The sequence below is a fragment of the Aotus nancymaae genome, unplaced genomic scaffold, assembly GCF_030222135.1.
Source record: "Aotus nancymaae isolate 86718 unplaced genomic scaffold, 86718_ANA_hifiasm-v0.15.2.pri h1tg000028l, whole genome shotgun sequence".
Taxonomy (NCBI): Eukaryota; Metazoa; Chordata; class Mammalia; order Primates; family Aotidae; genus Aotus; species Aotus nancymaae.
Window position 1 is genome coordinate 8,055,531 of NW_026988441.1, and position 25,274 is coordinate 8,080,804.

At 51.3% G+C, this 25,274-nt stretch overlaps 1 protein-coding gene across 5 annotated transcripts in view; it reads left to right on the forward strand.

The window, feature by feature from the left end:
- Positions 1 to 25,274, forward strand: part of ZC3H4 (zinc finger CCCH-type containing 4) — a 46,192-nt gene that overhangs the window by 16,555 nt on the left and 4,363 nt on the right. For all 5 annotated transcript variants that reach the window (XM_064381125.1, XM_064381128.1, XM_064381126.1 and 2 more), the window contains 12 exons: positions 241 to 460; positions 768 to 878; positions 3,797 to 4,019; positions 6,768 to 6,919; positions 8,172 to 8,268; positions 8,416 to 8,555; positions 9,165 to 9,275; positions 12,275 to 12,386; positions 12,929 to 13,038; positions 21,243 to 21,604; positions 21,788 to 22,131; positions 24,540 to 24,791. In XM_064381125.1, coding sequence (XP_064237195.1) covers positions 241 to 460; positions 768 to 878; positions 3,797 to 4,019; positions 6,768 to 6,919; positions 8,172 to 8,268; positions 8,416 to 8,555; positions 9,165 to 9,275; positions 12,275 to 12,386; positions 12,929 to 13,038; positions 21,243 to 21,604; positions 21,788 to 22,131; positions 24,540 to 24,791 — 2,234 coding nt within the window. The remainder of the gene's footprint in view (positions 1 to 240; positions 461 to 767; positions 879 to 3,796; positions 4,020 to 6,767; positions 6,920 to 8,171; positions 8,269 to 8,415; positions 8,556 to 9,164; positions 9,276 to 12,274; positions 12,387 to 12,928; positions 13,039 to 21,242; positions 21,605 to 21,787; positions 22,132 to 24,539; positions 24,792 to 25,274) is intronic.

The following is a 25,274-nucleotide window of genomic DNA, read 5'->3' on the forward strand; positions in this document are numbered from 1 at the left end:
TGGTGTTGGTGGTAATGCCCTTAAACTCCTACCCCTCCTCCAGCCAGGTTAGACTGGAGCAAGCATAGTTTTTCTGGGGCAGGATAAGGGATGGAACAAGAGGCCATGGCCCCCACATCCTCCCAGGGTCTCCTCGCTCACAGCAGCCAAGCCCTCGGTTCCTGTCAGCCTTGACCAGCCTAGAGCCCTAGGAGGTCTCTCAAACCCTGTGTTGATGGTGGCTTTGGGGTTGGTTTGTAGGGAAGATGGAGAGTTGGAGGAAGGCGAGTTGGAAGATGATGGGGCAGAGGAGACCCAGGATACCTCCGGAGGGCCTGAGAGAAGCCGGAAAGAAAAGGGGGAGAAGCATCACAGTGATTCGGATGAGGAGAAGTCTCACAGGAGACTAAAGCGGAAACGGAAGAAGGAGCGGGAGAAAGAGAAAAGAAGGTCGAAGAAGAGGAGGAAGTCCAAGCACAAAGTAGGTCCGGGATTCACCGGGGCCACCACTGCCTGGCATGGGGCCTGACAGAGCCCCAGGAGCTGAGCTTTTGCTGTCTGCCCCAGAGGGCACTCTTAATGCCTTAGCTTATCTCAAATTGGATAAAGACCTTTTTTAAAAGAGTTGGTAGCTTATGCTCTATTGCCACTAAGTGCCCCAGGTGAGATGTTTCTGGTGAAGCGCAGAGCCCTGCGGCATATGCCAGCATAGCTTGTCCCGAGGCTGACTATGTCCGAGTGGCCCGCCTGCAGCAGGGTCGCTGAGTCTACTTCCCCTATCGTTACAGCGCCACGCTTCTTCTAGCGATGACTTCTCTGACTTCTCAGATGACTCGGATTTCAGCCCCAGTGAGAAAGGGCACCGCAAGTATAGAGAGTACAGCCCCCCGTATGCGCCGGTGAGTGACGGGTGTGCTCTGCTGAGCTCTGAGGCCGGGAGGAGTCGAACTGCTTGTTTCTTGAGCGCTTGGCAGTGTTCTGGGCATTTTATGTGGATTTCAGTCCTGGGCCATTAGGTATTAGTTTAATCCCTGTTTTATGAGTGAGAAAACCGAGACTTCGTTTCAACAAGGCAGCCTGGGCAACGAAGCGAGACCCCTGTTTCCACAAAAAATTTCAAACAATCAGCCAGCTGTGCCTGTAGTCCCAGCTATTCAAGAGACAGAGGTGAGAAGATCCCTTGAGCCCAGAAGTTCAAGGTTGTAGTGAGTTGTGACTGGCTACTACACTCTAGCCTGAATGACAGAGTGAGACCCTGTCTCAAAAGGAAAAGGAAATTTCAACAAGCTTGCACTGCTCTGAAGTAGAGAAGCTGAGATTTGAACCCAGGCCCTAGCTGACCTCCATCATGCTCTTGAGTCTCCTCTGTGTGGCCTTGGCAAGGCTCTCTATGTCTCAGAGAAAGATGCTGACTGGTTCACGTCATGCCTGGTGGGCTTCCACTGTTCAGAAATGACCATTTATGGGAAATTGTCGAGATAATGAAATGTTCTCCAGTGGTCAGTAGGCATAGGTTAATATTCACCCATTGTCGCTCTCATTTCAAGCAGCAATTTAAACTATTTGTTCAGTTTGTATACCATTTATTCCCCCAGAACATCCCATAAAAGAAAAGAAAATCATCTTATTACTTTGCGCAGTATTTCTTGGCACATGGGTCTCCAGGTTTGGATGAGAAATGATTTATTTATTTATTTATTTATTGAGATGGAGTCCTGCTCTGTTACCCAGGCTGCAGTACAGTGGTACAATCTCAGCTCACTGCAACCTCCATATCCTGGGTTCAAGCGATTCTTCCGTCTCAGCCTCCCGAGTAGCTGGGACCACAGGCATGTGCCACCATGCCCGGCTATTTTTTTGTATTTTTGGTAGAGACGGGGTGTCACCATGTTGGCCAGGATGGTCTCAATCTCCTGACCTTGTGATCTGCCCGCCTTGACCTCCCAAAGTGCTGGGATTACAGGTGTGAGCCATGCACCTAGCTAAAGTTAGTAGGTCTTTAAAGCTGTCTCAGGTATCCCATGAGTCAGCAGCATTCATCACAACAGATGATTCATTGTCCAATACTGTAGTTGAGATTGATCTACTGGTGTAGGTTTGGACTTGAAACCTGAGGGACACAGGAAATGGAGGGAACATCACATGGTCTTTTTTTTTTTTTTTTGAGACGGAGTTTCGCTCTTGTTACCCAGGCTGGAGTGCAATGGCATGATCTCGGCTCACCGCAACCTCCGCCTCCTGGGTTCAGGCAATTCTCCTGCCTCAGCCTCCTGAGTAGCTGGGATTACAGGCACGTGCCACCGTGCCCAGCTAATTTTTGTATTTTTAGTAGAGACGGGGTTTCACTGTGTTGACCAGGATGGTCTTGATCTCTTGACCTCGTGATCCACCCGCCTTGGCCTCCCAAAGTGCTGGGATTACAGGCTTGAGCCACCGCGCCCGGCCCACATGGTTTTTTTGAACTAGAGCTGGAGGCATTTTAAAGATCTGTTAAAGTACTTGTATGTGTGTCTATATCTAGCTGTATTTTGCATTGTCCTGTTTTTCTATAATATGGATTTTTAAAATTAATAGACTTTATTGTTTATTTATTTATTTATTTATTGAGATGGGATCTCACTCTGTTTTTCAGGCTGGAGTATGATCTCAGCTCACTGTAGCCTTGAGCTCCCTGGGCTCAGGTGATCCTTCTGCCTCAGCCTCCTAAGTAGCTAGAACTGTGCGTGCATACCACCACACCAAGGCTGATTTTTGTATTTTTGGTAGAGGTAGGGTTTCGCCATGTTGGCCAGGCTGGTCTCAAACTCTTAGGCTCAAGTGATCTGCCTACCTCGGCCTCCCAAAGTGCTGGGATTACAGGCGTGAGCCATCGCGCCCGGCGATACATTGTTATTCCTTAGAGTTGTGTAGTTTTTTTTTTTTTTTGAGACGGAGTTTTGCTCTTGTTACCCAGACTGGAGTGCAATGGCATGATCTCGGCTCACCACAACCTCCGCCTCCTGGGTTCAGGCAATTCTTCTGCCTCAGCCTCCTGAGTAGCTGGGATTACGGGCCCGAGCCACCGTGCCCAGCTAATTTTTTTGTATTTTTAGTAGAGACTGGGTTTCACCTTGTTGACCAAGATGGTCTCGATCTCTTGACCTCGTGATCCACCCGCCTCGGCCTCCCAAAGTGCTGGGATTACAGGCGTGAGCCACCGCGCCCGGCTGAGTTGTGTAGTTCTTTGGGTTTTCCCCAATGCACACTTTATTGTTATATATTCACCTTTACTCCATTGTCTGGATATACCAGTTTGTTATCCATTCACCTGTTGAAGGATGTCTTAGTTGGTTCCATTTTTATGAATGTCTTTAACTTCTTCTAGTACGACTTGGCATCACCACACTTTGGAAAGCATCATTTGAGACGGCTGTCTAGCCTGGCTGCCAAGCAGGCCATTAACTGAATTCCAGGGACCTAGGAACATTGTCACTAAGCAGCCCCCACCTGCTTCCCAGGCCCCTCCCCGTGTGCTAGCTCTGCATCCCTAGGAAATGCTCCCTTCTCCTCCCTCTCCCTCAGGGATTGGGAGTCTGTGGTTCTGTTTTGTTTCAAGCCCTGGCCCTTTATGAAGAACAGAAACACCTGGGCCCACTGCTTCCCCTACTCCCTGGGATGAAAAACCAGTCCCCAGAGGGGCTGGGGACCAGCAGTGCAACCCAGGGACAGTAGCCCCACCCAGACAGACATGTCAGTTTAGGGAATGGTGGGGATCTTGGTAGTCTGCACCTGTAGCCATGGAATCTGGCTCACCTCCTCTCCTGTCTCTGGGACACAGTCCCATCAGCAGTATCCCCCGTCGCATGCCACGCCCCTGCCCAAGAAGGCGTACTCCAAGATGGACAGCAAGGGCTATGGCATGTATGAAGACTACGAGAACGAGCAGTACGGGGAATACGAGGGTGACGAGGAGGAGGACATGGGCAAGGAGGACTACGACGACTTCACTAAAGAGCTGAACCAATACCGGCGTGCCAAGGAGGGCAGCAGCCGCGGCCGAGGTGAGCCTTACCCTGGCAGTTTCTCCTCTGGGGAATCGGAGCCACCAGGGCTGACCCGGGCAACCTGGCCTCACAGAGCCTCAAGTCTGGTCACTTAGAGTTGGGATAAGTATATGAAGAAGGGCCAGGACCTACATGGGCATGGCACAGAGGACCGGAGAGATCACCCGCTGAGCTGTGGTTGGGGAGATACCAGGCTGGTTTGAGGCAGGGAGAAGGCTAATGTGCCTGAAGGATCACTTCCTGGTCAGCTGCGGGGGAAGAGGGGACAGTTTCTCTCTCACTGGGGCCAGGGTCACCGACAGCTGGCTGCCCCATCCTCAGCAGTGCTCCCACATTCTCCCAGCCCCATCATCTGACAAGGTGTGACTGCAGTCCTTGCCACTACCACACCTCTGAACCTTGAACCTTCGTCCTTTGGGAAGTAAAGGAGGGTTGAGCACCAGAGACATAGTAACCCTGACTGGCCTCTTAGAACTGTCTCAGCCAGTGCAGTGGCTCATGCCTGTAATCCTTGCACTTTGGGAGGCTGAGGCAGGCAGTTCACCTAAAGTCAGGTGTTCGAGACCAGCCTGGCCAACAGTAACAAGAACCGTTGAACCATCTCCTGCCAGAAAGACCATCCAGCCTGAGGGTGGCTTCTGGAATCTTCCAGCGCAGGGGTTCTCAGGTTTGTGAACCCTGCCTGAGGTCCAGATTCTTGTTTGAATAGCTGCTCATTCATTCGTTCTTCTAGCAGTCTTTCTTGGACAACTTCCTGGGACAGCCCTTGTGCTTTGGGAAGATCCTAGACCAGCGCTGTCTGGTAGAAATAGAATGCAAGCCACCATGTCGTTTACATTTTCTGGTGGCCACATTTAAAAAATGAAAAGGAGGCCGGGCGCGGTGGCTCACACCTGTAATCCCAGCACTTTGGGAGGCCGAGGCGGGTGGATCACGAGGTCAAGAGATCGAGACCACCCTGGTCAACATGGTGAAACCCCGTCTCTACTAAAAATACAAAAAATTAGCTGGGCATGGTGGCGCGTGCCTGTAATCCCAGCTACTCAGGAGGCTGAGGCAGGAGAATTGCCTGAACCCAGGAGGCGGAGGTTGCGGTGAGCCGGGATCGCGCCATTGCACTCCAGCCTGGGTAACAAGAGCAAAACTCCGTCTCAAAAATAAAAAAAAAATAATAAAAAAAAAAAGTGAAAAGGACACTGGATAGTCCTAGCTACTTGGGAGGTAGAGATGGGAGAATCACTTGAGCCCGGGAGTTGGAGGCCAGCCAATGAGACCCCATCACTCTTTGTTTATTGGGAGACAGGGTCTTATTCTTTCACCCATTTTGCAGTGCAGTGACATGATTTAGGCTCACTGCAACCTCCACCCACTGCCTCACAGGTTTAAGCGGTTCTTATGCCTCACTCCTGCAAGTAGCTGGGATTACAGGCATGTACCACCACGTCCCGCTTATTTATTATTATTATTATTTTTTTGAGATATAGTCTCACTATGTCACTCAGGATGGAGTGCTGTGGCACCATGTTGGCCCTCTGCAACCTCTACCCCACAGGTTCAAGCGATTCTCATGCCTTAGCCTCCCCAGTAGCTTGGATTACAGGCCTTTGCCACCACGCCTGGCTTTTTTATTTTTAGTAGAGTTGGGCTTTCACTATGTTGCCTAGTCTGGTCTTAAACTCCTGAGTTAAGGCAGTTTGCCTGCCTCAGCTTCCCAAAGTGCTGGGATTACAGGTGTGAGCCACTGCGCCTGGCCTAATTTTTTGTATTTCTAGTCGAGATGGGGTTTTGCTATGTTGGCCAGGCTGGTCTTGAACTCCTGTCCTCAAGTGATCTGCCCAACTGTGCCTCCCAAGGTGCTGAGATTATAGGATTGAGCCACTGCACTTGGCCACTTTTTTTTTAAAGTGAGGGAAAAAGTGAAACCAACTAAACTAATATTGATAATCTATTTTCAGCCTAATATATTTTTTTAAATCTTATTTCAACATGAGATATTTTATATTCTTTCTCACTTGCTTTTTTTTTTTTTTTTTTGTGAGACAGGATCTCCCTCTATTGCCCAAGCTAGAGTGGTGCAATCTCAACTCTGCAACCTCTGCCTCTGCGTTCAAGCAGTTATCCCACCTGAGCTTCCTGAGTAGCTGGGATTACAGGCGCATGCCATGATGCCCTGCTAATTTTTGTATTTTTAGTAGAAATGGGGTTTCACCATGTTGGCCAGGCTGGTCTTGAACTCCTGACCTCAGATGATCCGCCCACTTCAGCCTTTCAAAGTGCTGGGATTACAGGCGTGAGCCACTACACCTGGCCCCCTTTTTTTTTTTTTAAATAAGTCTTTGGAGTCCAGTGTATATTTTGGACTCTTGTCTAAATTACAAGTCCAAACTACAGGGCCAGTCTTGTTAAACTTCAAGGCTAGCATTTTGTAGTTTGGACCTGCCATGTTAGGTGCTCATTAGCCTGTGGGCTGATGTTTGTCATATTGGTCAGTGCAGCTCTAAGTAGACAAGTCCCTGTGAGGAAGTGGAGTGAGGACTGGAGCAGTTATGTGTCCAGCGTGCTGAAGGGCCCCCATTGAGAGAACCAGGGGTCCAGTAGCCTGCCTGGGGCATCTGGGAAGGCTTCTTGGAAGAGGAAGAGGAGGAGGCTGAAGTGATTGACTTCAGGAGCAAAAAGTGGGTTGTCTTCTTTCTTGCTGGTGGCATCTGCTCCCACTGGAGGCTCACTGTCTGAATCTCCATGCAGGCAGCCGAGGCCGGGGCCGGGGCTACAGGGGCCGAGGAAACCGTGGAGGATCACGAGGCCGTGGCATGGGCAGAGGCAGCCGAGGCAGGGGCAGAGGCGTGGGAGGAGACCACCCAGAGGACGAAGAGGATTTCTACGAGGAAGAGATGGACGTAAGGTTTCCTCTGGTCCTGGGGATGTCAGGGTGAGGCTGGTGGGTTCTCTGGGCCATAAGTAGTGCTGGTAGAGGCTATGAGGCTAAGGTAGGAAGACACATGGCCCTTCTGAATGAAAGAAAGCCTCGGAAGGCAGATATATGTGTTTAAAATGTTTATCATTTTGGAATAGATAAAACCTTCATGTGGTTTAAAGCAAAAATCATATTGGCCAGGTGTGGTAGCTCATTCCTGTAATCCTAGCACTTTGGGAGGCTGAGGTGGGCGGATCACGAGGTCAGGAGATCGAGACCATCCTGGCTAACATAGTAAAACCCCTTCTCTACTAAAAACACAAAAAAATTAGCCAGGCATGGTGGCACACGCCTGTAATCCCAGCTACTTGGGAGGCCGAGGTAGGAGAATCACTTCAACCTGGGAGGCGGAGGTTGCAGTGAGCCGAAATTGCACCTCTGCACTCCAGCCTAGGCAACAGAGCAAGACTCAGTCTCAAAAAAAAAAAAAAAAAAAGGGCGGGCGCAGTGGCTCATGCCTGTAATCCCAGCACTTTGGGAGGCTGAGGCGGGTGGATCACCTGAGGTTGGGAGTTCGAGACCAGCGCCTGGCCAACATGGAGAAACCCTATCTCTAAAAAAAGAAGGAAAAAAAGGCCAGGTGCGGTGGCTCACACCTGTAATCCCAACACTTTGGGAGGCTGAGACAGGTGGATCACAAGGTTGGGAGTTCAAGACCAGCCTGGCCAATATTGTGAAACCCTGTCTCAAAAAAAAAAAAAAAAAAAGAAAAAGAAAAGGTATCACAGGATGTACTGTGAGAAACATCCCGTCACTAGAGCCAAGTTTCCTGAAAGTCCTCTAGAGACATTTTTTTGCCTGGCCAGCCAGGCACGTGGCCCTTTATCCCTGCCCCTTTCCAGGAGGAGGAGTAGCGGGTGCACTGCACCTGCCAACCTGATCCTACCAACAGGCCTTCCACACCAGTCCATGGCCCACTGCCCACTCCCTCTTGGAGCCACACAGCGATGTGTTATGTAGGGAGAAGCTGTGCTGGGTTTACCTGTTGGGTTGGGTTTTCAGAGTGAAGACTGCGGGGAAGGATTGGGACCACCTGCCGTCAGGCCGTGTGGTGACAGGTTCCTGTGTGAGGGCCCTGGGTGGTCACCATCCTTCAGAAAGGGGCAGTGTGTAGGTGGGGACAGCGCTCATGGTTCCCTACCTAACACTGTCCTGCCCTCCTCTGCGGATTCCAGTATGGAGAGAGTGAGGAGCCAATGGGAGATGATGACTATGACGAGTACTCTAAGGAGCTGAACCAGTACCGCCGCTCTAAGGATGGCCGTGGCCGAGGTAGGCAGGATCCTGGAGGGGACACATTGGGTGGGGCAGGGATTCCAGCAGCTGTTGGAATTGAGTCGGGGCGGGGGCAGGGGGTCAGGTTCAGCAGGATTTAACATTGTCAGGTTCAGCAGGTTGTACATCATCTTCCGTCCACAGGGCTAAGTCGAGGCCGTGGCAGGGGCTCCCGAGGTCGAGGGAAAGGGATGGGCCGGGGCCGAGGCCGAGGTGGCAGCCGAGGAGGGATGAACAAGGGTGGAATGAACGATGACGAAGACTTCTATGACGATGACATGGGCGTGAGTTGACTCCACTCTGATCTGATGTTTGGGCCAAGGTCCCTTCTTAGCCTTTTTTCCCTTTAATGAGTCCTGTGAAGCTGATCCTGTCCCCTTGCTGCCGTCAGCCACCCTCCAAAGGGCTGGCCAGCATTAACCAGAATAACCAGCGATAACTAGTGTTATCCTGGACAGATGCGTGCTGCTGAGACCCTCTGTGTTTCAAACCATGTCATTAGCAGCACCTGCACCCTGCAGCCATACCTAACACATCTCTGAGGTTCAGAAGGTTCTAGATGAACGATCCTGTTAGGCCTGGAGGGTTTTGCAGGGAGGCCCATGCTGCCACCTCTAGGTGTGTTGGACATGTTCCTCCACAGGTGTGTGGAACTTGAGGCTTCAGTGGCTAACAGCTCCAGGCGCTAGAGCTTTTCCTAGCTAGGCACCAACACCCCAAACCATGGGGCTCAAATGCGCACACAGCCTCAGTGTTAGATGCAACCTGCCCATCGATGCTCTTATGAGTTCTTAAGAGATTCCTCATTCCCTTCTCCCATGCTTCTCATTAACCTCGATCCCATCTCCACCCTTCCCTTTCATCCCCCTTCACATCCACACTGTCTGCTGCAGGACGGTGGTGGTGGAAGCTACCGGAGTCGTGACCATGACAAGCCCCACCAGCAGTCGGACAAGAAAGGCAAAGTCATCTGCAAGTACTTCGTGGAAGGGCGCTGCACCTGGGTAAGGAGCGCTGAAAGCTCCTGGGTGCCTCTAGGAGGCCAGCAGCTCCCAGAGGACACGGGGCTTCCAGAATATTCTGCAGCTGTGGTAGGGTGGGTGGGAGTGACTGTGTGGTCCTTGTCCTTGTGGACACTTGTTGGTGCTGAGAGCTGCCTGGGGGCCTGAAAGACTCTGGTTACTTTTCAGAATGAGGAGGACCCACAACCAGATGAGTGTTTTTGGTTTTAGGGGAATTTTTTGGCCAAAATTTTCAACCATATAGCCTGAAATGTAATGATGAAGGTTGATGTGAATGCAGAGATGTCGCTTATCCTGGTTAAGTTACTGAGCTTCAGGATTTCAGAGGGAATGATTAAAGCATCCAGATAGAAGAGGAGGGGAAGATGAGGTTAACCTTGGATTTCATAGCAGAGTTCAATGTCAGAAGATGGACCAGAGTTCTGAAGGAAACAAGTGTAATAACCCGGAGTTAGTTCAGCTGCCAGCTTCTTATCCCAGTGTTAAGGCAGCAACAGGCACTAGCGGATGTACGCTCAGGGCACACTGCACCCCTGCAGCTGTCTTGGGAAGAAACAGATGCCTCAAACAAATAATGTTGTGTATTAAGTAGTTTTTTTTTTTCCTTTGAGATCGAGTCTCACTCTGTTGCCCAGGCTGGAGTGCAGTGGCGTGAACTCAGCTCACTGCAACCTGTGCCTCTTGGGATCAAACAGTTCTCATGCCTAAACCTCCCGAGTAGCTGGGACTATAGACTCACGCCTCCAGACCTGGCTGATTTTTGTATTTTTAGTGGAGACAGGGTTTCGCCATGTTGGCCAGGCTGGTCTCAAACTCCTGACTCCAGGTGATCCACCTGCGTTGGCCTCCTGAAGTACTGGGATTACAGGTTTGAGCCACTGTGCCTGGCCAGTATTTCTTATTTAGTTACAATAAGTATTTTTTGAATGAATGAATGAATGCCTCATTTAAGTCAACTCATAGACTGGCCTACTCCAGATCTATTTATATTTATAGCCAAGAAGGCAAGCTTATGCATTATGGAATTTGCCCAATTACACATAACAAATCTGAAAATCAGCCTAGGTCAGCAGGAGTCTGTGAGCAAGGCTGAGAACATGAATATTTATCTACAGCCATTCACCTTTGGACATTCTTTATCTTCTTTAGGCCCTGGAGAGGAAACAAACCGGGTGACGAGAGCAAAACTGTCTCAAAAAAAAAGAGAGAGAGAGAATAGGCACACCCAGCTAATTTTTGTATTTTTAGTAGAGATGAGGTTTCTTTTAAGAAACATAAAATACATATAGGCAAAAACAAGTGACTACACTCTGGGCAACATAATGAGACCCCCATCTCTAAAAAAAAATTTAAAAATCCCAGTGTGGTGGCGTCCGCTTATAGTCCCAGCTGCTAAGGAGGCTGAGGCAGGAGGATCTCTTGAGCCTGGGAGATCAAGGCAGCAATGATCTGTGATTGCGCCACTGCACTTCAGCCTGGGTGGCAGAGTGAGAACCTGTGTGGTGAGAAAAAAGAAAGCCTGGGTGCAGCGGCTCACGCCTGTAATCCCTGCACTTTGGGAGGCCAAGACGGGTGGATCACCTGAAGTAAGGAGCTCGAGACCATCCTGGCCAACATGGTGAAACCTCATCTCTACTAAAAATACAAAAATTAGCTGGGTGTGCTGGCAGGCACCTGTAATCTCAGCTACTTGGGAAGCTGAGGCAGGAGAATCACTTGAACCTGGGAGGCAGAGGTTGCAGTGAGCCAAAATGATGCCATTGTACTCCAGCCTGGGTGACGAGAGCAAAACTGTCTCAAAAAAAAAAGAGAGAGAGAGAATAGGCATTTCTAAGAGTTAGGGGGATGGATCAGCTGCAGTCTTCAGTTCACAGTGATGGTGAGTGATTCCTGAGGACTAAATGATGAGGGATGGAAAACACAATTCTGGATTTCACCCAGGTGTTGTGTTGTTGATTGTGTTCAGCTGGAAATAAAGGAAACCTTAACTCTATTGGCTTCAACACATAGACATTTGTTTCTCAGGACTCTAGAGCTGGGTGGGCTGTACCTGGAAGTGCAGTGGTCAGGGGCACCCTGGGGACCTAGGCTCCTTCCTGCTTACTATTCTGCCATCTTTAAACCTGTGGCTTTTGGTTGGGCATGGTGGCTCAGACCTGTAATCCCAGCACTTTGGGAGGCTGAGGCTTGCGGATCACTTGAGGTCAGGAGTTCTAGACCAGCCTGAATAACATGGAGAAACCCTGTCACTACTAAAAATACAGAATTAGTTGGGTGTGGTGGCGCATGCCTGTAGTCTCACTTACTTGGGAGACTGAGGCAGGAGAATTGCTTGAACCCAGGAGGCAGAGGTTGCAGTGAGCCAAGATCACACCATTCCATTCCAGCCTGGGCGACAAGAGTAAAACTTCATCTCAAAAAAAAAAAAAGTGACTTTTGTCCTCATGGTTACATGATGGCTGCTGTGCCTCCTGGCATCACATCCAGGTGCTAGGAGGAAGAGAAACGGGCAAAAGGATTTTCTTTAAATTCAGGAAGTGACCAGTCTTGGTGGTTCATGCCTATAATCCCAGCACTTTGGGAGGCCAAGGTGGGAAGATCACTTGAACCCAGGAGTTTCAGACCACCTTGGGCAATGTAGTGAGATGCTGTCTCAACAAAAAATTTCAAAAACATATTATCTGGCTTGGTGATGTGGGCCTGTAGTCCTAGTTGTGGAAGGATCACCTGAGCCCATGTGGCGAGGCTGCAGTGAGCCGTGATTGTGCTGCTGTGCTCCAGCCCGGGCAACAGAGTGAGACCCTATGGGCAACAGCCTTTGGGACCTGTGCTTCCTAGACCTGTCGTCCTTTCCCGGGGGGATTTGTTTCTGTCCCTGGCCCCTCCATGCACCAGCAGTGACAGTATTTCTTCCCTGTGCAGTTAGAATAAGCGAGAGCTCCCCACATCACCGCCTTACGTTTTCATTGCTTCTCTTCTAGGGAGACCACTGTAATTTTAGCCATGACATTGAACTCCCAAAGAAGCGAGAACTGTGCAAGTTTTACATCACTGGATTTTGCGCCAGAGCCGAGAACTGCCCCTATATGCACGATATCCTTTGGTGCCAGCATCTGGTCTGAACGAGGTGCAGAACTTCTCTGTTCCTTGACGGTAGTAACAGCTGACGTTCCTCTGCTGTGCTCTCTCTCTCTGTGCCAACAGCTTTCTGTGAGTCTCCATCTCATCTAACCCTCACATCCGCCTCAGAGGGCTCTGCCTTTCCTGTCCTTCCAGGGAGTAAATGGAGATGCACATGGTGCCTGTTCTGTCTTCTGTAGGCTCCCAAGACTGGCTCATACCATCGCCTGAGATTCTTCCAGGGGCTTTTATATCTTGGGCAAGTCGTTTAACTTCCTCAGTCTGGTTGACGATCTGAGGATGAAGCCCCCAGCCAGTGTGGTGGGGCAGGAAGTGGTCTGCAGTCTGGAGTGCCAGGGTCTCTCCATGGGTCTGCTGCCAACCCACTGAGCAGCCCTGAGCACCTACCCTCACCTCTCTGGGTTCAGTTTTCTCATCTCCAAAACAAAGGGAGTTGGATTCTGCCTTCGGGAGGGTTCTGTGAGATGAAGCATTTACCTTAATTTACCATGAACGCGATTTCCCGTGTAAGCTGTACCACACCACTGGGAACTGCATCAATGGTGACGACTGCATGTTTTCCCACGACCCTCTGACCGAAGAGACCAGGGAGCTCTTGGATAAGGTAATGTCCGGGGGTCCTGGGGCTCACAGGAACCGGGACATGTGTATCCCAGGCCTCAGTGCTGTGGCCTGCCTGTCTAGCCTCTGTAGTGCCCAGCTGAATTTATCTGGAGTTGGGCCATTCTAAGGAGGACATAGGGACTGTGTTCTCTTCTGCGGGTAGTTGAGGTGGACACGTGTCTTGTGTTAGGCCAGGACGGGCTGCTGCTATTTCCCCAGGGAAAAGGCCAAATGAAAGGAATACTGCCTGATGTGCCTCCAAGCATGGATTGTGATCTCTTAGCCGTCATTTAGAGAGAGCCCACAATACACAAAGATACACAAATCACCTGTAACCCCAGCACTTTGGGAGGCTGAGGTGGGAGGATCGCTTGAGCTCAGGAGTTCGAGACCAGCCTAGGCATGTAGTGAGACCTGAGACCTTGTTTCTGCTAAAAATTAAAAAAATTGGATGGGTTGGGCACAGTGGCTCACACCTGTAATCCCGGCATTTTGGGAGGCTGAGACGGGCAGATAACCTGAGGCCAAGTTTTCAAGACCAACCTGTCCAACATGGCAAAACCCCATTGCTACCAGAAGTATAAAAATTACCCAGGCGTGGTGGCACATGCTTGCAGTCACAACTACTCAGGAGGCAGAGGTTGCAGTGAGCTGAGATTGCACTACTGCACTCCATCCAGCCTGTGCAACAGAGTGAGACTCTGTCTCAAAAAAAATAAATAAATAAAAAATGCAGGCCCGGTGCCGAGGCAGACAGATCATGTGGTTAAGAGATCGAGATGAGCCGGGCACGGTGGCTCACGCCTGTAATCTCAGCACTTTGGGAGGCCGAGGCGGGTGGATCACGAGGTCAAGAGATCGAGACCATCCTGGTCAACATGGTGAAACCCCGTCTCTACTAAAATGCAAAAAATTAGCTGGGCATGGTGGCGCGTGCCTGTAATCCCAGCTACTCAGGAGGCTGAGGCAGAAAAATTGGCTGAACCCAGGAGGCGGAGGTTGCGGTGAGCCGAGATCGTGCCATTGCACTCCAGCCTGGGTAACAAGAGCAAAACTCCGTTTCAAAAAAAAAAGAGAGAGATCGAGACGATCCTGGCCAACATGGTGAAACACCATCTCTACTAAAATACAAAAATTAGCAAGGCATGGTGGCATGTGCCTGTAGTCCCAGCTACTCGGGAGGCTGAGGCAGGAGAATCGGTTGAACCCAGGTGGTGGAAATTGCCATTGAGCCGAGATTGTGCCACTGCACTGCAGTCTGGGCGACACGGCGAGATACTCTGTCTCAAAAAAAAAAAAAAAAAAAATTGGCTGCTGGGCTCGGTAACTCACGCCTGTAATCCCAGCACTTTGGGATGCCGAGGCGGGCAGATCACAAGGTCAAGTGATTGAGATCATCCTGGCCAACATGGTGAAAACCCATCTCTACTAAAATATACAAATCAGCTGGGCGTGGTGACGTGCGCCTGTAGTCCCAGTTACTCAGGAAGCTGAGGCAGGAGAATTGTTTGAACCCAGGAGATGGAGGTTGCAGTGAGCCGAGATTGTGCCACTGCACTCCAGCCTGGTGCCTGGCAACAGAGCAAGATTCTGTCTCAAAAAAAAAAAAAAATGGCCAAGTGTGGTGGCGCATGCCTGCAGTCCCAGCTACTTGGGAGCCTGAGGTGGGAAGATCTCTTGAGTCCAGGAGATCCAGGCTACAGTGAGCCATGATCATGCCACTGCACTCCAGCCTGGGTAACAGAGCAAAACCCTATCTCAAAAAAGACACACAAAAAAACAAAGATATGCGATGAAGAGGCAAAGGTTGTATTTTGGTGGAAAAGTCAAATGTTTTTGTGCAACTCTCAGGGCCCCCCATTATGCATTAGAGAAAGTAGAGAGAAGCTGGGGATCTCTAAAGAGGGGGCTCCCTCGGGAGAGGTGTCAGGGCTTCCCCACTAGCTGGGTGACATTTGAAACTCATCCTGGCATTCCTTTTCCTCCCTGAGGAGTCTGGCTGAGGACTTTGGGTTAGGGTTAAATACCCAAATACCAGTCCTGGGTTTCCCAATTCATCTGGGGATGAGCGGGTGTGGGAACCGGTGTCTTTTATAATGAAGCTTTCCTGCCTGCCTTCTAGTTCACAGAAGGTTCTAGGAGATTGGCTGTGTTTTGAGAATGGAAAGGACCAAGGCATCAGCACATCTGCCAGCTTCCAGAGTCCATCCGTCAGTGACTGTCTTGTTAACGGTTGTTAGGGGAACCCCCGTGAGGGGTACAGGGAAAGCCCTGTGCAAGCAGACGTAGGAGAACTCCACTCCCTATTGGCAGGGCATCTGTAGGTAAAGGCCAGTCCCTCTGGGGAGTCTGCTGCCCTGGGTTTTTTTTGTTTGTTTGTTTTGTTTTGTTTTTTGAGATGGAGTCTCACTCTCTCACCCAGGCTGGAGTGCAATGGTGCAATTTCGGCTCACTGCAACCTCTGCCTCCCGGGTTCAAGTGATTATCCTTCCTCACCCTTCCGAGTAGCTGGGACTACAGGCATCCGCCACTAAGCCCAGCTAATTTTTGTATTTTAGTAGAGAGGAGGTTTCACCATGTTGGCCAGGATCATCTCGATTTCTTAACCTCATGATCTGTCTGCCTCAGCCTCCCAAAGTGCTGGGATTACAGGCGTGAGCCACCGTACCGGGCCTGCCCTAGGGTTTTGTGATCAGTATGTACCTGGAGTCTGAGCTGTTTGATCCGGGAAGCAATGGCCAGTCAGAGTGACCTGACTTCTTGAGAGTACTCAACAATCTCTGACTGAGGACTGCCCCCTGCTGGAGGCTCCAAGTTTGTGCTCCAAGACAGTGCTGCCCATAGGAGCACCACAGAGTCACCTCATTCATTTAAAAATTTCCAGTAGCCACGTTAAAAAAATACATAAAAAGAAACAGGTGAAATTAAAATTTTTTTTTGAGATGGAGCCTCGCTCTGTTCCCCAGGCTACAGTACAATGGCACCATCTCTGTTCACTGCAGCCTCTGCCTCCCAGATTCTTGTGCCTTAGCCTCCCAAGTAGCTGGGATTATAGGCACCTGCCTCCATGCCCAGCTTTTTTGAGAGGGAGTTTTGCTCTTGTGACCCAGGCTGGAGTGCAATGGTGTGATCTCTCAGTTCACTGCAACCTCCACCTCCCAGGTTCAAGTGATTCTCCTGTCTCAGCCTCCTGAGTAGTTGGGATTACGGGCGACTGCCACTATGCCCAGCTGATTTTTGTATTTTTAGTAGAGATGGGTTTTCACCATGTGTGTAGTTTCAATGGCTAGAAAAAAAAAATTTTTTTAAGTGGCTTTGAAATTACATTTGATCTCTATCGGCTTCATAGAAAAGTACCCATGAAGCCAACAGAGATCAAATATAATGGTACTTTTGAGCTCATTAAAAGTAAATTCTGTATCAAGAAATGTTTTCTAAAAGCAAAACTTGATGTTTGCCAAAGTTAGAGGGTTGTAGGTTTCTGCTTGGGAATAAGCACAGAGACCCCTTCCCTGAAAATTCATACCTTCTAAATTTATCTGAGTGCTTTAAGCAGCTCTTGGCATTATATCTATATGTTTTTGTGTGTTCTGTTTGGTACCAATTTTTATTTCTTTTTTTTTTCTGAGTCTGAGTTTCACTCTTGTTGCCCAGGCTGGAGTGCAATGGTGCAATCTCATCTTTTTTTTTCTGAGTCCGAGTTTCACTCTTGTTGCCCAGGCTGGAGTGCAATGGTGCAATCTCACGAGCTCACTGCAACGTCCGCCTCCCGGGTTCATGCGATTCTCCTTTCTCGGCCTCCCGAGTAGCTGGGATTACAGGTGCCTGCCACCATGCCCAACTAATTTTTGTATTTTTAGTAGAGATGGGATTTCACCATGTTGGCTAGGCTGGTCTTGAACTCCTGACCTCAGGTAGTCCATCTGCTTCAGCCTCACAAAGTGCTGGGATTATAGGTGTGAGCCACCACGCCTGGCCTCCATAGACATTTTCAAAGCATCAATATCATGCATGCCCTGTTACAGGTTAGAAATGCTGTCAAACCAGGACAGAGCATCCCAGAGTCCAGCTGTGATGGGAAGAAAGCAAAAGTCACAGTAACCATATTGGAAGGGCCTAGATTAACCCTGGTGAAAAGCGTGGGGTGTCCACCGTTGCCTTCTTGCTAGGACAGCTATGGCCGTGGTCCATCAGAGCTGGGGACCCCTTTAGGACTAGGCCCTCACAACCCTTTCATGAAGCATTTGTGCTCTTTTAATCCTCTTCACCCTCTTTGTCTTCAGTTTTATTTTCCCGCTTCTTGGTGATGTTTCTGTCTGTCTAGAAATGTCCGTTTTCAGCCATCACTTCCAGGTTTGGAAACTTGCCTGCATTTGGGGTTGGTCGTGACGCTTATGTGGGAGCAAGTGGTTAAGCATAACAGAGAATTCCCTACACCAAGTTTCATCTATTTGTAACATTTTGCCCCATTTGCCTTATTTTTGTGCTCTTACATTTTAGTCTGTATGTGTGTGCATCTTTTTTTCTTGATCCGCTTTAGAGTCAAGTGCATATATCATACCTTTATCTTCAGTACCTCAGTTACACGTAGATTTCATCTAGTCAGGTTTATTAAGCACAGTTTATTTCCAGTAAAATTCTCCCTATTTAGTATATAGTTCTATGGGTATTTTTTTTTTAATTGTAGTTGTTTTTGAGGCAGTCTCACTCTGTCGCCCAGGCTGGAGTGCAGTGGCGCAATCTGGGCTCATCACAACCTCGGCTCACCGCAACCTTCACCTTCCGGGTTCAAGTGATTCCCCTGCCTCAGCCTCCCAAGTAGCTGGGATTACAGACACGCACCACCACACCTGGCTAATTTTGTATTTTTAGTAGAGACGGGGTTTTTCCATGTTGGTCAGCTCAAACTCCTGACCTTGGGTGATCCACCCGCCTTAGCCTCCCAAAGTGCTGGGATTACAGGCATGAACCACCATGCCTAGCCTAATTTTTGTATTTTTAGTAGAGACTAGGTTTCACCATGTTGGCTGGGCTGGTCTCGAACTCCTGACCTCAAGTGATTTCCCAGCCTCAGCCTCACAAAGTGCTGGGATTATAGGCATTAGCCACTGCACCCGGCCATATAGTTCTATGAGTTTTGACAGAGATGTTGAGTCATGTCACCACCTCACAGGATGGATGTAGGAAACCCATTCTGTCACCCTAGAAACTCCGCTGTGTCCTTTATAGTAAATGCCTCCCCACATTTCCAGTGCCTGGCACCTGTGGATCAGAGTCTGTCTTGTGGTTTTGCTTTTTCAAGGAAGTCATATAAATAGAATTGTGAGGTAAACAGCCTTTAAGAGTTTGTGTATGTGTGCGCGCACGCTGCGTCTGTCTTCTTGCACTTGGTATGAAGCCTTTGAGATCTCCCCGTGTTGTTGCAAGTACCAGTTCATTACCGTTTGTGGCTGTGTAGTGCCCCAGAGTGGATGATTAAGTTTGTTTGTTCAGGCATCTGTCGACGGACATTTGAGTTGTTCCCAGTTCGGGGCAAAAGCTTAACGTGGTAACCAGCGGCCTGGAGGTTACTCACATGGCCTGATGGGGCTCAGCCCACCTGCCTCTGCACCTCTACTAGTGTCACTTTTTGCTTGCAGAAGGTGGCTGACTTTTGGAAACTCCTCTGATCACTGAGAGTGTATCTTGGCTAGAGAGGTTTTGGCATCCAGCAGGGTGCTAGTGGTCTCAGCTGGTGGTGCTCATCTTTGCTGGTGAAGGGGGCGGGACAGAGGTGCCCTCCCCGGGATCTGTGCTCGCAGGACTGATGGGCAGTTTGGGTTGACTCCGCAGTTGACTCCATGGTGGAGTCAACCAGTCAGGGCCTGAGCTTTCTCCCCTGCACTGGATCCAGCCTCTGGAGTCCCAGGAATGCAGGGCAGGGTGCATTGGTTTGTGTTCCATGCTTAGCGGTTCACTCGATCAATCTCTGTGCCTTGTTTGTGACAGGCACTGAGGGTGGTGAGTAGGTCCTTGGGCAGATGCTGATGACACATGGGGGTCAGTCCATGCACAGCAAATGCGGGAGTCCAGGTCTCTAGCAGGGCTCTAATCTCGAGGCAGGTGTTCAGGAGGCTCTGTGAGGAGGTGAGCCTGGCGGCCCCAGGATATACAACAGTCGGATCTGAAGAGGAGGAGGAGGTGCAGGGTAGCAGAGGCAGCGCAAGCCACGGCGGCACACACAGTTGAGGAAGGGCCCTCGGGACAGGAGGAAGTGAGCTGACGGCAGTGCTGAAAGCAGCAGTGCTGGGAGCCGTCGCAACGCTCTGGGCTCCCTCAGCAAGACTCATCTCAGGTGGTGTTGCCCACACTTCGAGGGCAGAATGCGGATTCCGCCTCTGCGGTTACCCCTGCGCTGCTGGTTCACACGCTGACCACACCAGGAGTAGCAGGGCTCAGAAGGACAGAGGGGTTCCACCGTGCCATTTCCACCCCTCCTCCATGAAGCCACATTCTTGCTGGAGCCTGGGGTTCCAGGGTCCACGTACCACTGCTAATGGCTAGGAGAAATGAAAGCTTCGAGAGCATAATCCCCACCAAGGGGTCCTGTTTCTGTCACCCTTGCTGCTCCCAGGCAGAGAGGCAGGACTAGTTTATCCTGACCCTGTTAGGATAAGTGTTAGGGCCCACTAAGGGATCTGTGCTGGGGTCCCCAAGATGACCCAGAGCAACTTGCTGGGGGACTCACGGCCAAGATTTTACTGCAGTGAACGGACGCAGGCAAACTCAGCCACGGGAACGGGTGTGTGAGGGCGCCTGGAGGAAACAGGCGCGTGCTCTCAGAGTCCTCTCCCTGTGTGAGTCTGTTTGCAGGAGCCGTCCAGCAGGGGCAGGTCCACAGAGACCAGAAGCAGAGTGGCTCTCAGGGGCTGGGGGCAGGGGGCAGGTAGTGATTGCTTAGTGGGTACATAGTCTCTTTTGGGGGTGATGAAAATGCCCTAGAACTAGGTAAAGGTGGTGGCTGCATTAATCATGCACTTAATTTTTTAAATTTTTATTTGTTTGGTTTATTTATTTATTTTTTGAGATGAAGTCTTGCTCTGTTGCCCAGGCTGGAGTACAGTGGCATGATATCCGCTCACTGCAGCCTCCGCCTCTTGGGTTTAAGCGATTCTCCTGCTTCACCCTCCTTAACTGAAGATTACAGGTGCACGCCACCATGGTCGGCTAATTTTTGTGTTTTTAGTAGAGACGAGGGTTTCACCCTGTTGGCCAGACTGGTCTCCAACTCCTGACCTTGTGATCCACCCATCTTGGCCTCCCAAAGTGCTGGAATTACAGGCATGAGCCACTGCGCTTGGCCTATTTTTTTTTTATCTTTGAGACTGAGTCTGGCTCTGTCACCCAGGCTGGAGTGCAGTGGCACAATCTTGGCTCACTGCAACCTCTGCCTCCTAGGTTCAAGCGATTCTCCTGTCTCAGCCCCCTGAGTAGCTGGGATTAAAGGTGCACACCACCACACCCAGCTAATATTTTTGTATTTTTAGTAGAGATGGGGTTTCACCATGTTGGTCAAGCTGGCCTGGAACACCCGACCTCAGATGAACTGCCTGCTTCAGCCTCCCAAAGTGCTGGGGTTATAGGTGTCAGCCACCACACCTGGCCTTTTTTGTTTTTGAGACAAAGTCTCCTCTGTCGCCCATGCTGGAGTGCAGTGGTGCGATCTTGGCTCACTGCAGCCTCCGCCTCCCAGGTTCAAGTGATTCTCCTGCCTCAGCCTCCTGAGTAGCTGAGACTACAGGCATGTGCTACCCAGCTAATTTTTGTATTTTTAGTAGCGATGGGGTTTTGCCATGTTGGCTAGACTGGTCTTGAACTCCTGGCCTCAAGTGATTTGCCCACTTCATCTTCTCAACGTGCTGGGATTACAGACGTGAGCCCCCGAGCCCAGCCATTCACTTTAAATGGTGAAACAGTACACTTTGTTATATGTATTTTGCCACAGAACAGTAATAGCGCCTCCTGCTAGCTGGTCCCCGAGAGTGGAACAGAGGTGACTAATGGTGATGTTTGTTACAGAGCCATTGTGGTCATTCGCTTTATGCCTTAAGATCTCAAGGTCCTTGTATTGCGGACTTTTCCTCATAAACTTCAGCTCTCAGTGCTGGAGAGGTGTTTCCAGCCCAACCCCTGTCCACACCTTCTTTTGTTCTGTCTCACCTGCAGATGTTGGCCGATGATGCAGAAGCAGGTGCCGAGGATGAGAAGGAGGTGGAGGAACTGAAGAAGCAGGGCATCAACCCCCTGCCCAAACCACCCCCTGGTGTGGGCCTCCTACCCACCCCGCCTCGGCCCCCTGGCCCGCAGGCTCCAACCTCTCCCAATGGCAGGCCCATGCAGGGTGGCCCCCCGCCCCCACCCCCACCCCCTCCCCCGCCGCCAGGGCCCCCTCAGATGCCCATGCCGGTGCACGAGCCCCTGTCCCCCCAGCAGCTGCAGCAGCAGGACATGTACAACAAGAAGATCCCCTCCTTGTTTGAGATTGTGGTACGGCCCACGGGACAGCTGGCTGAGAAGCTGGGTGTAAGGTGAGTGCCCTGGGCTCCTGTGGCAGGCTAGGGCATGCTGTCCTGGGCCCAGCTAGGCTTCTCTTGTCAGGGCAAGCCTGGCTGGGGCAGGGTCTTGCCTCTCTCCCTAGCTGTGGGAGTCCTAGTCTCTGGCCACTGCCCTCCTCTGCAGCTTCTCTCACAGGTGCCTTTTTCCTCTTCTAGGTTCCCTGGACCTGGTGGACCTCCAGGGCCAATGGGCCCTGGGCCCAGCATGGGACCCCCTGGGCCAATGGGTGGTCCAATGCACCCTGACATGCACCCTGACATGCATCCCGACATGCATCCCGACATGCACCCCGACATGCACCCCGACATGCCAATGGGCCCTGGCATGAATCCTGGTCCACCCATGGGCCCTGGTGGCCCCCCAATGATGCCCTACGGTCCTGGAGACTCCCCACATTCTGGAATGATGCCCCCCATCCCGCCAGCCCAGAACTTCTATGAAAACTTCTACCAGCAGCAGGAGGGCATGGAGATGGAGCCAGGACTCCTGGGGGATGCAGGTATGCAGGGCTCCAGTCATGGCTGCCTGGGGCTGTGGGCTTTGCACAGTGCAGTAGAGTTGGGGAGATGTGATTTCTCTTTCTTCGTCCAAGGCTGTTTGAAAGCATGACTCCAGACTCCATCTGTGTCCCATTTAGCAGTGGACTGTTTTCAGTGACACAGTGTTCATTATTCTGTTGAGGAAGAAAGGAGTATGCTGTTTATTGTCAGTATAGGTTTCTTTAATTTTGCCAGCTCTTTCTGGAATTGGAAGTGTGGGAAATTAGAGGGAAGAGAGTGCAAGGGCGTGAGGCTGAGAGGACTCAGTTAGTAGCGGCCTGGCAAAAGCCACCTCCTTCCAGACAGTTCTTGGCTTGGAGCCGCCAGTGTCCACCCCAGGACTCCGGGTTCTGTCCTCGTTACCAGCCGTTTTCCTTCCTTCTTGCCTTTCTTTTGCATTTTTAACGAACATCCAGTGAGCAGAGGGAGTTAGATGACGCTGCTGCAGCCAGAGGAGATGCAGTATGCAGCCCTCCGAAGGAGGAGGCCCAGGCACGGGAGGCCACCACTGTCCTCGCTCAGTTGCGTCTTGGTAGAACAAGGCAGGTGGCAAGCGTGTAGACAGAGGAGTTGGCTCCTTTCAGTACTGGCCATTGTTAGAAGAAAAGGTGGGGTACCATGGGGGTGGGCCACAAGGCTCAGTGCCTCCATGGGGATGGTCACAAAGTCTCTCTGAGAAGTAAAGGAGCACTCACGATGTGAGGAATGATGGGACCTCCGAGGGCAGCGGGTGGGGGCGCTGTGTGGACCTGGGGCAGCTGCTGGCGGCTGTCCTGGGTGGAGGCAGCAGAGCAGTCACTGGAATATAGGGTAGGGCTTCAAGGTTTGGGAGTGCTGCCGTGGGCCAGTGTGAGCCCTGTGTGTGTTTGGTAAGGTGGGCAGGAACGGCATTGAGGATAGGGTGCTGGACATGGGGCATAGTCACTGCAGGGTGCCTGCCCATCTGATGGCCATGTGGTAATTTTGAGGGGGTGGTTTCAGGACCATCAGGGAGAGGCTTATGCTAGAGATCAAAATGTGAATGTCTTTGGCTTTAGGTAGTGCGTGGATCCAGGAGAGCAGATACTTGGGTGAGAATGGGTGCTTTAGAAAGACGAGAAAAACAGGCTGCCACGGGCAGTTACTGGGGTTCCCTCAGCTCATCCCCCTTTAATACATGTGTCTGAAAGGTACATGGGAAAAGCTCTGCTGGTGGGGAACCAGAAGTTGGTCACGCTATTAGGAGTAGGTGTCTCTAGAGTAATTGTGTTCCATAAAATCCTCCCGCTGACATGTGCGGTCAGTGGTTTCTGGTGTGTGCACAGACTGTGCCTGAAGGGGGACCCTCGGCTGTCTGGTTCATCGAGTGGGTCCCAGCTCTGCGCCAGATGTGTCATAGAGCAGGCTGGCCCATCAGGTTCACATGACGAAGCTGAAATTAATGAAGGCTAAGTTACAGGTGCACTTTGTAGACACCACGTTTCAAATGCTCAGCTGCCGCAGGAGGATGGAGGTGGCCTCATGTTGCCCTGCAGATCTAGACCATTTCCATCACTGCAGAGCGTTCTGTGGGGCAGCACTGACTCCAGACCGCCCCTGCCTTGGTGACTTGCCGTCTCCCATGCTCACATCTGTCTCACACACACACAACATGAAGGAAGGTGTCGCCAAGCCTGCTGTCCCCTCCACACCTGCTGCATCCCCACGTCAGCCTGTGCCGCTGCCCACAGCTCTTGGCTCGGGCACTGGGGGAGTGCATAGGTGAGGTGGCCGGTGCCAGTGCTTACCCTGCAGGAGTGGAGGCAGAGCACTGGCCCCGCGCTTCCTGAGACGCCTCCTAATGCTGCGCAACGGGAGGGGAGGCACTCTGGAGCCTCTGTTGACCTGTGGCCAGAGCAACACTTTGGCCCATTTCATTCTCTTTTCCTGGCTTTTGGTGTTGAATGTGGTTGAGTTCACTATGAGATGCACGGTGTTTCCTTACCGATTGTTAGAAACTCCTGTCCATCCAAAATCATTAAGTACAGGAAAGAGTACAGGTTCCACTCCTGGCCTCTCCAGAGTCTGCCTCCCAGAGGGACTGTTTCTGTCTGTCTTTTCAAAGCTTTCTCCTCATGTTTTATAAACATACATCTGATGTTCCATCCTGTTTCCACCTCATAAGCATTCACCCCCATCACTCAACCCTCTCTGTGAACCTCATTCTTCACATAGGCAGGGCTACCCATTAGCGGCTCCTTTCCCCTGAGACCTGGAGTGGGCAGGCAGGGGCAGGCTGTGCATCTTCTCCATCGCCACTCGGGTGGGTTTGCAGTGAGGGTCAAGGGGGGCTGGAGTTGGCGCCTGGAGGCCCTTCCCGATACGAACCCTCGGTTCTTCCCTGCCACAGAGGACTACGGGCACTACGAAGAACTGCCAGGGGAGCCTGGGGAGCACCTCTTCCCTGAGCACCCTCTGGAGCCCGACAGCTTCTCTGAGGGAGGGCCCCCAGGCCGGCCGAAGCCAGGCGCCGGTGTCCCTGACTTCCTGCCCTCAGCCCAGAGGGCCCTGTACCTGAGGATCCAGCAGAAGCAGCAGGAGGAGGAGGAGAGAGCGAGGAGGCTGGCTGAGAGCAGCAAGCAGGACCGGGAGAATGAGGAAGGCATGTGTCCGCCCCGGGGCAGGGGCACAGGCCCCGGGAGCGGCGGTGGTGGGGTATTCCAGGTCGGGTTTCCTGTCGGGAAGGAGCCCATGGCCAGGGAAGACTCCTATCCAGGGCCATGAAGCCAGGCTGGGGCTGCTGCATGTCCCTGAGAAAACTGGCAGGCAGGGATGCCTTTCTGTATGGGTCCGGGAGAGACCCTGATCCCATGGAGTAGGGTGGAGGGCTGATCCCCCGAGGAGACGGTGGCCAGCAGGATTGACCCCCTGCGCCCTGCCAGAGGAGGCTTTAGGGAGACCCTCAAAGCCCCCGTTTTCCTAGACCATGTTCGCAAGGAGCCAACAGACAAGAGATAGTCATTGAAATTAACCAGTAATAATCATAGTCACGAGCCACTGAGTCTCAGGTGCTTTGTGGTTGACTTAGTGGTGTCCACATGGGGTAAAATGACAAGTGGTATCTAGATCCTGAAGTCAGAGGCCA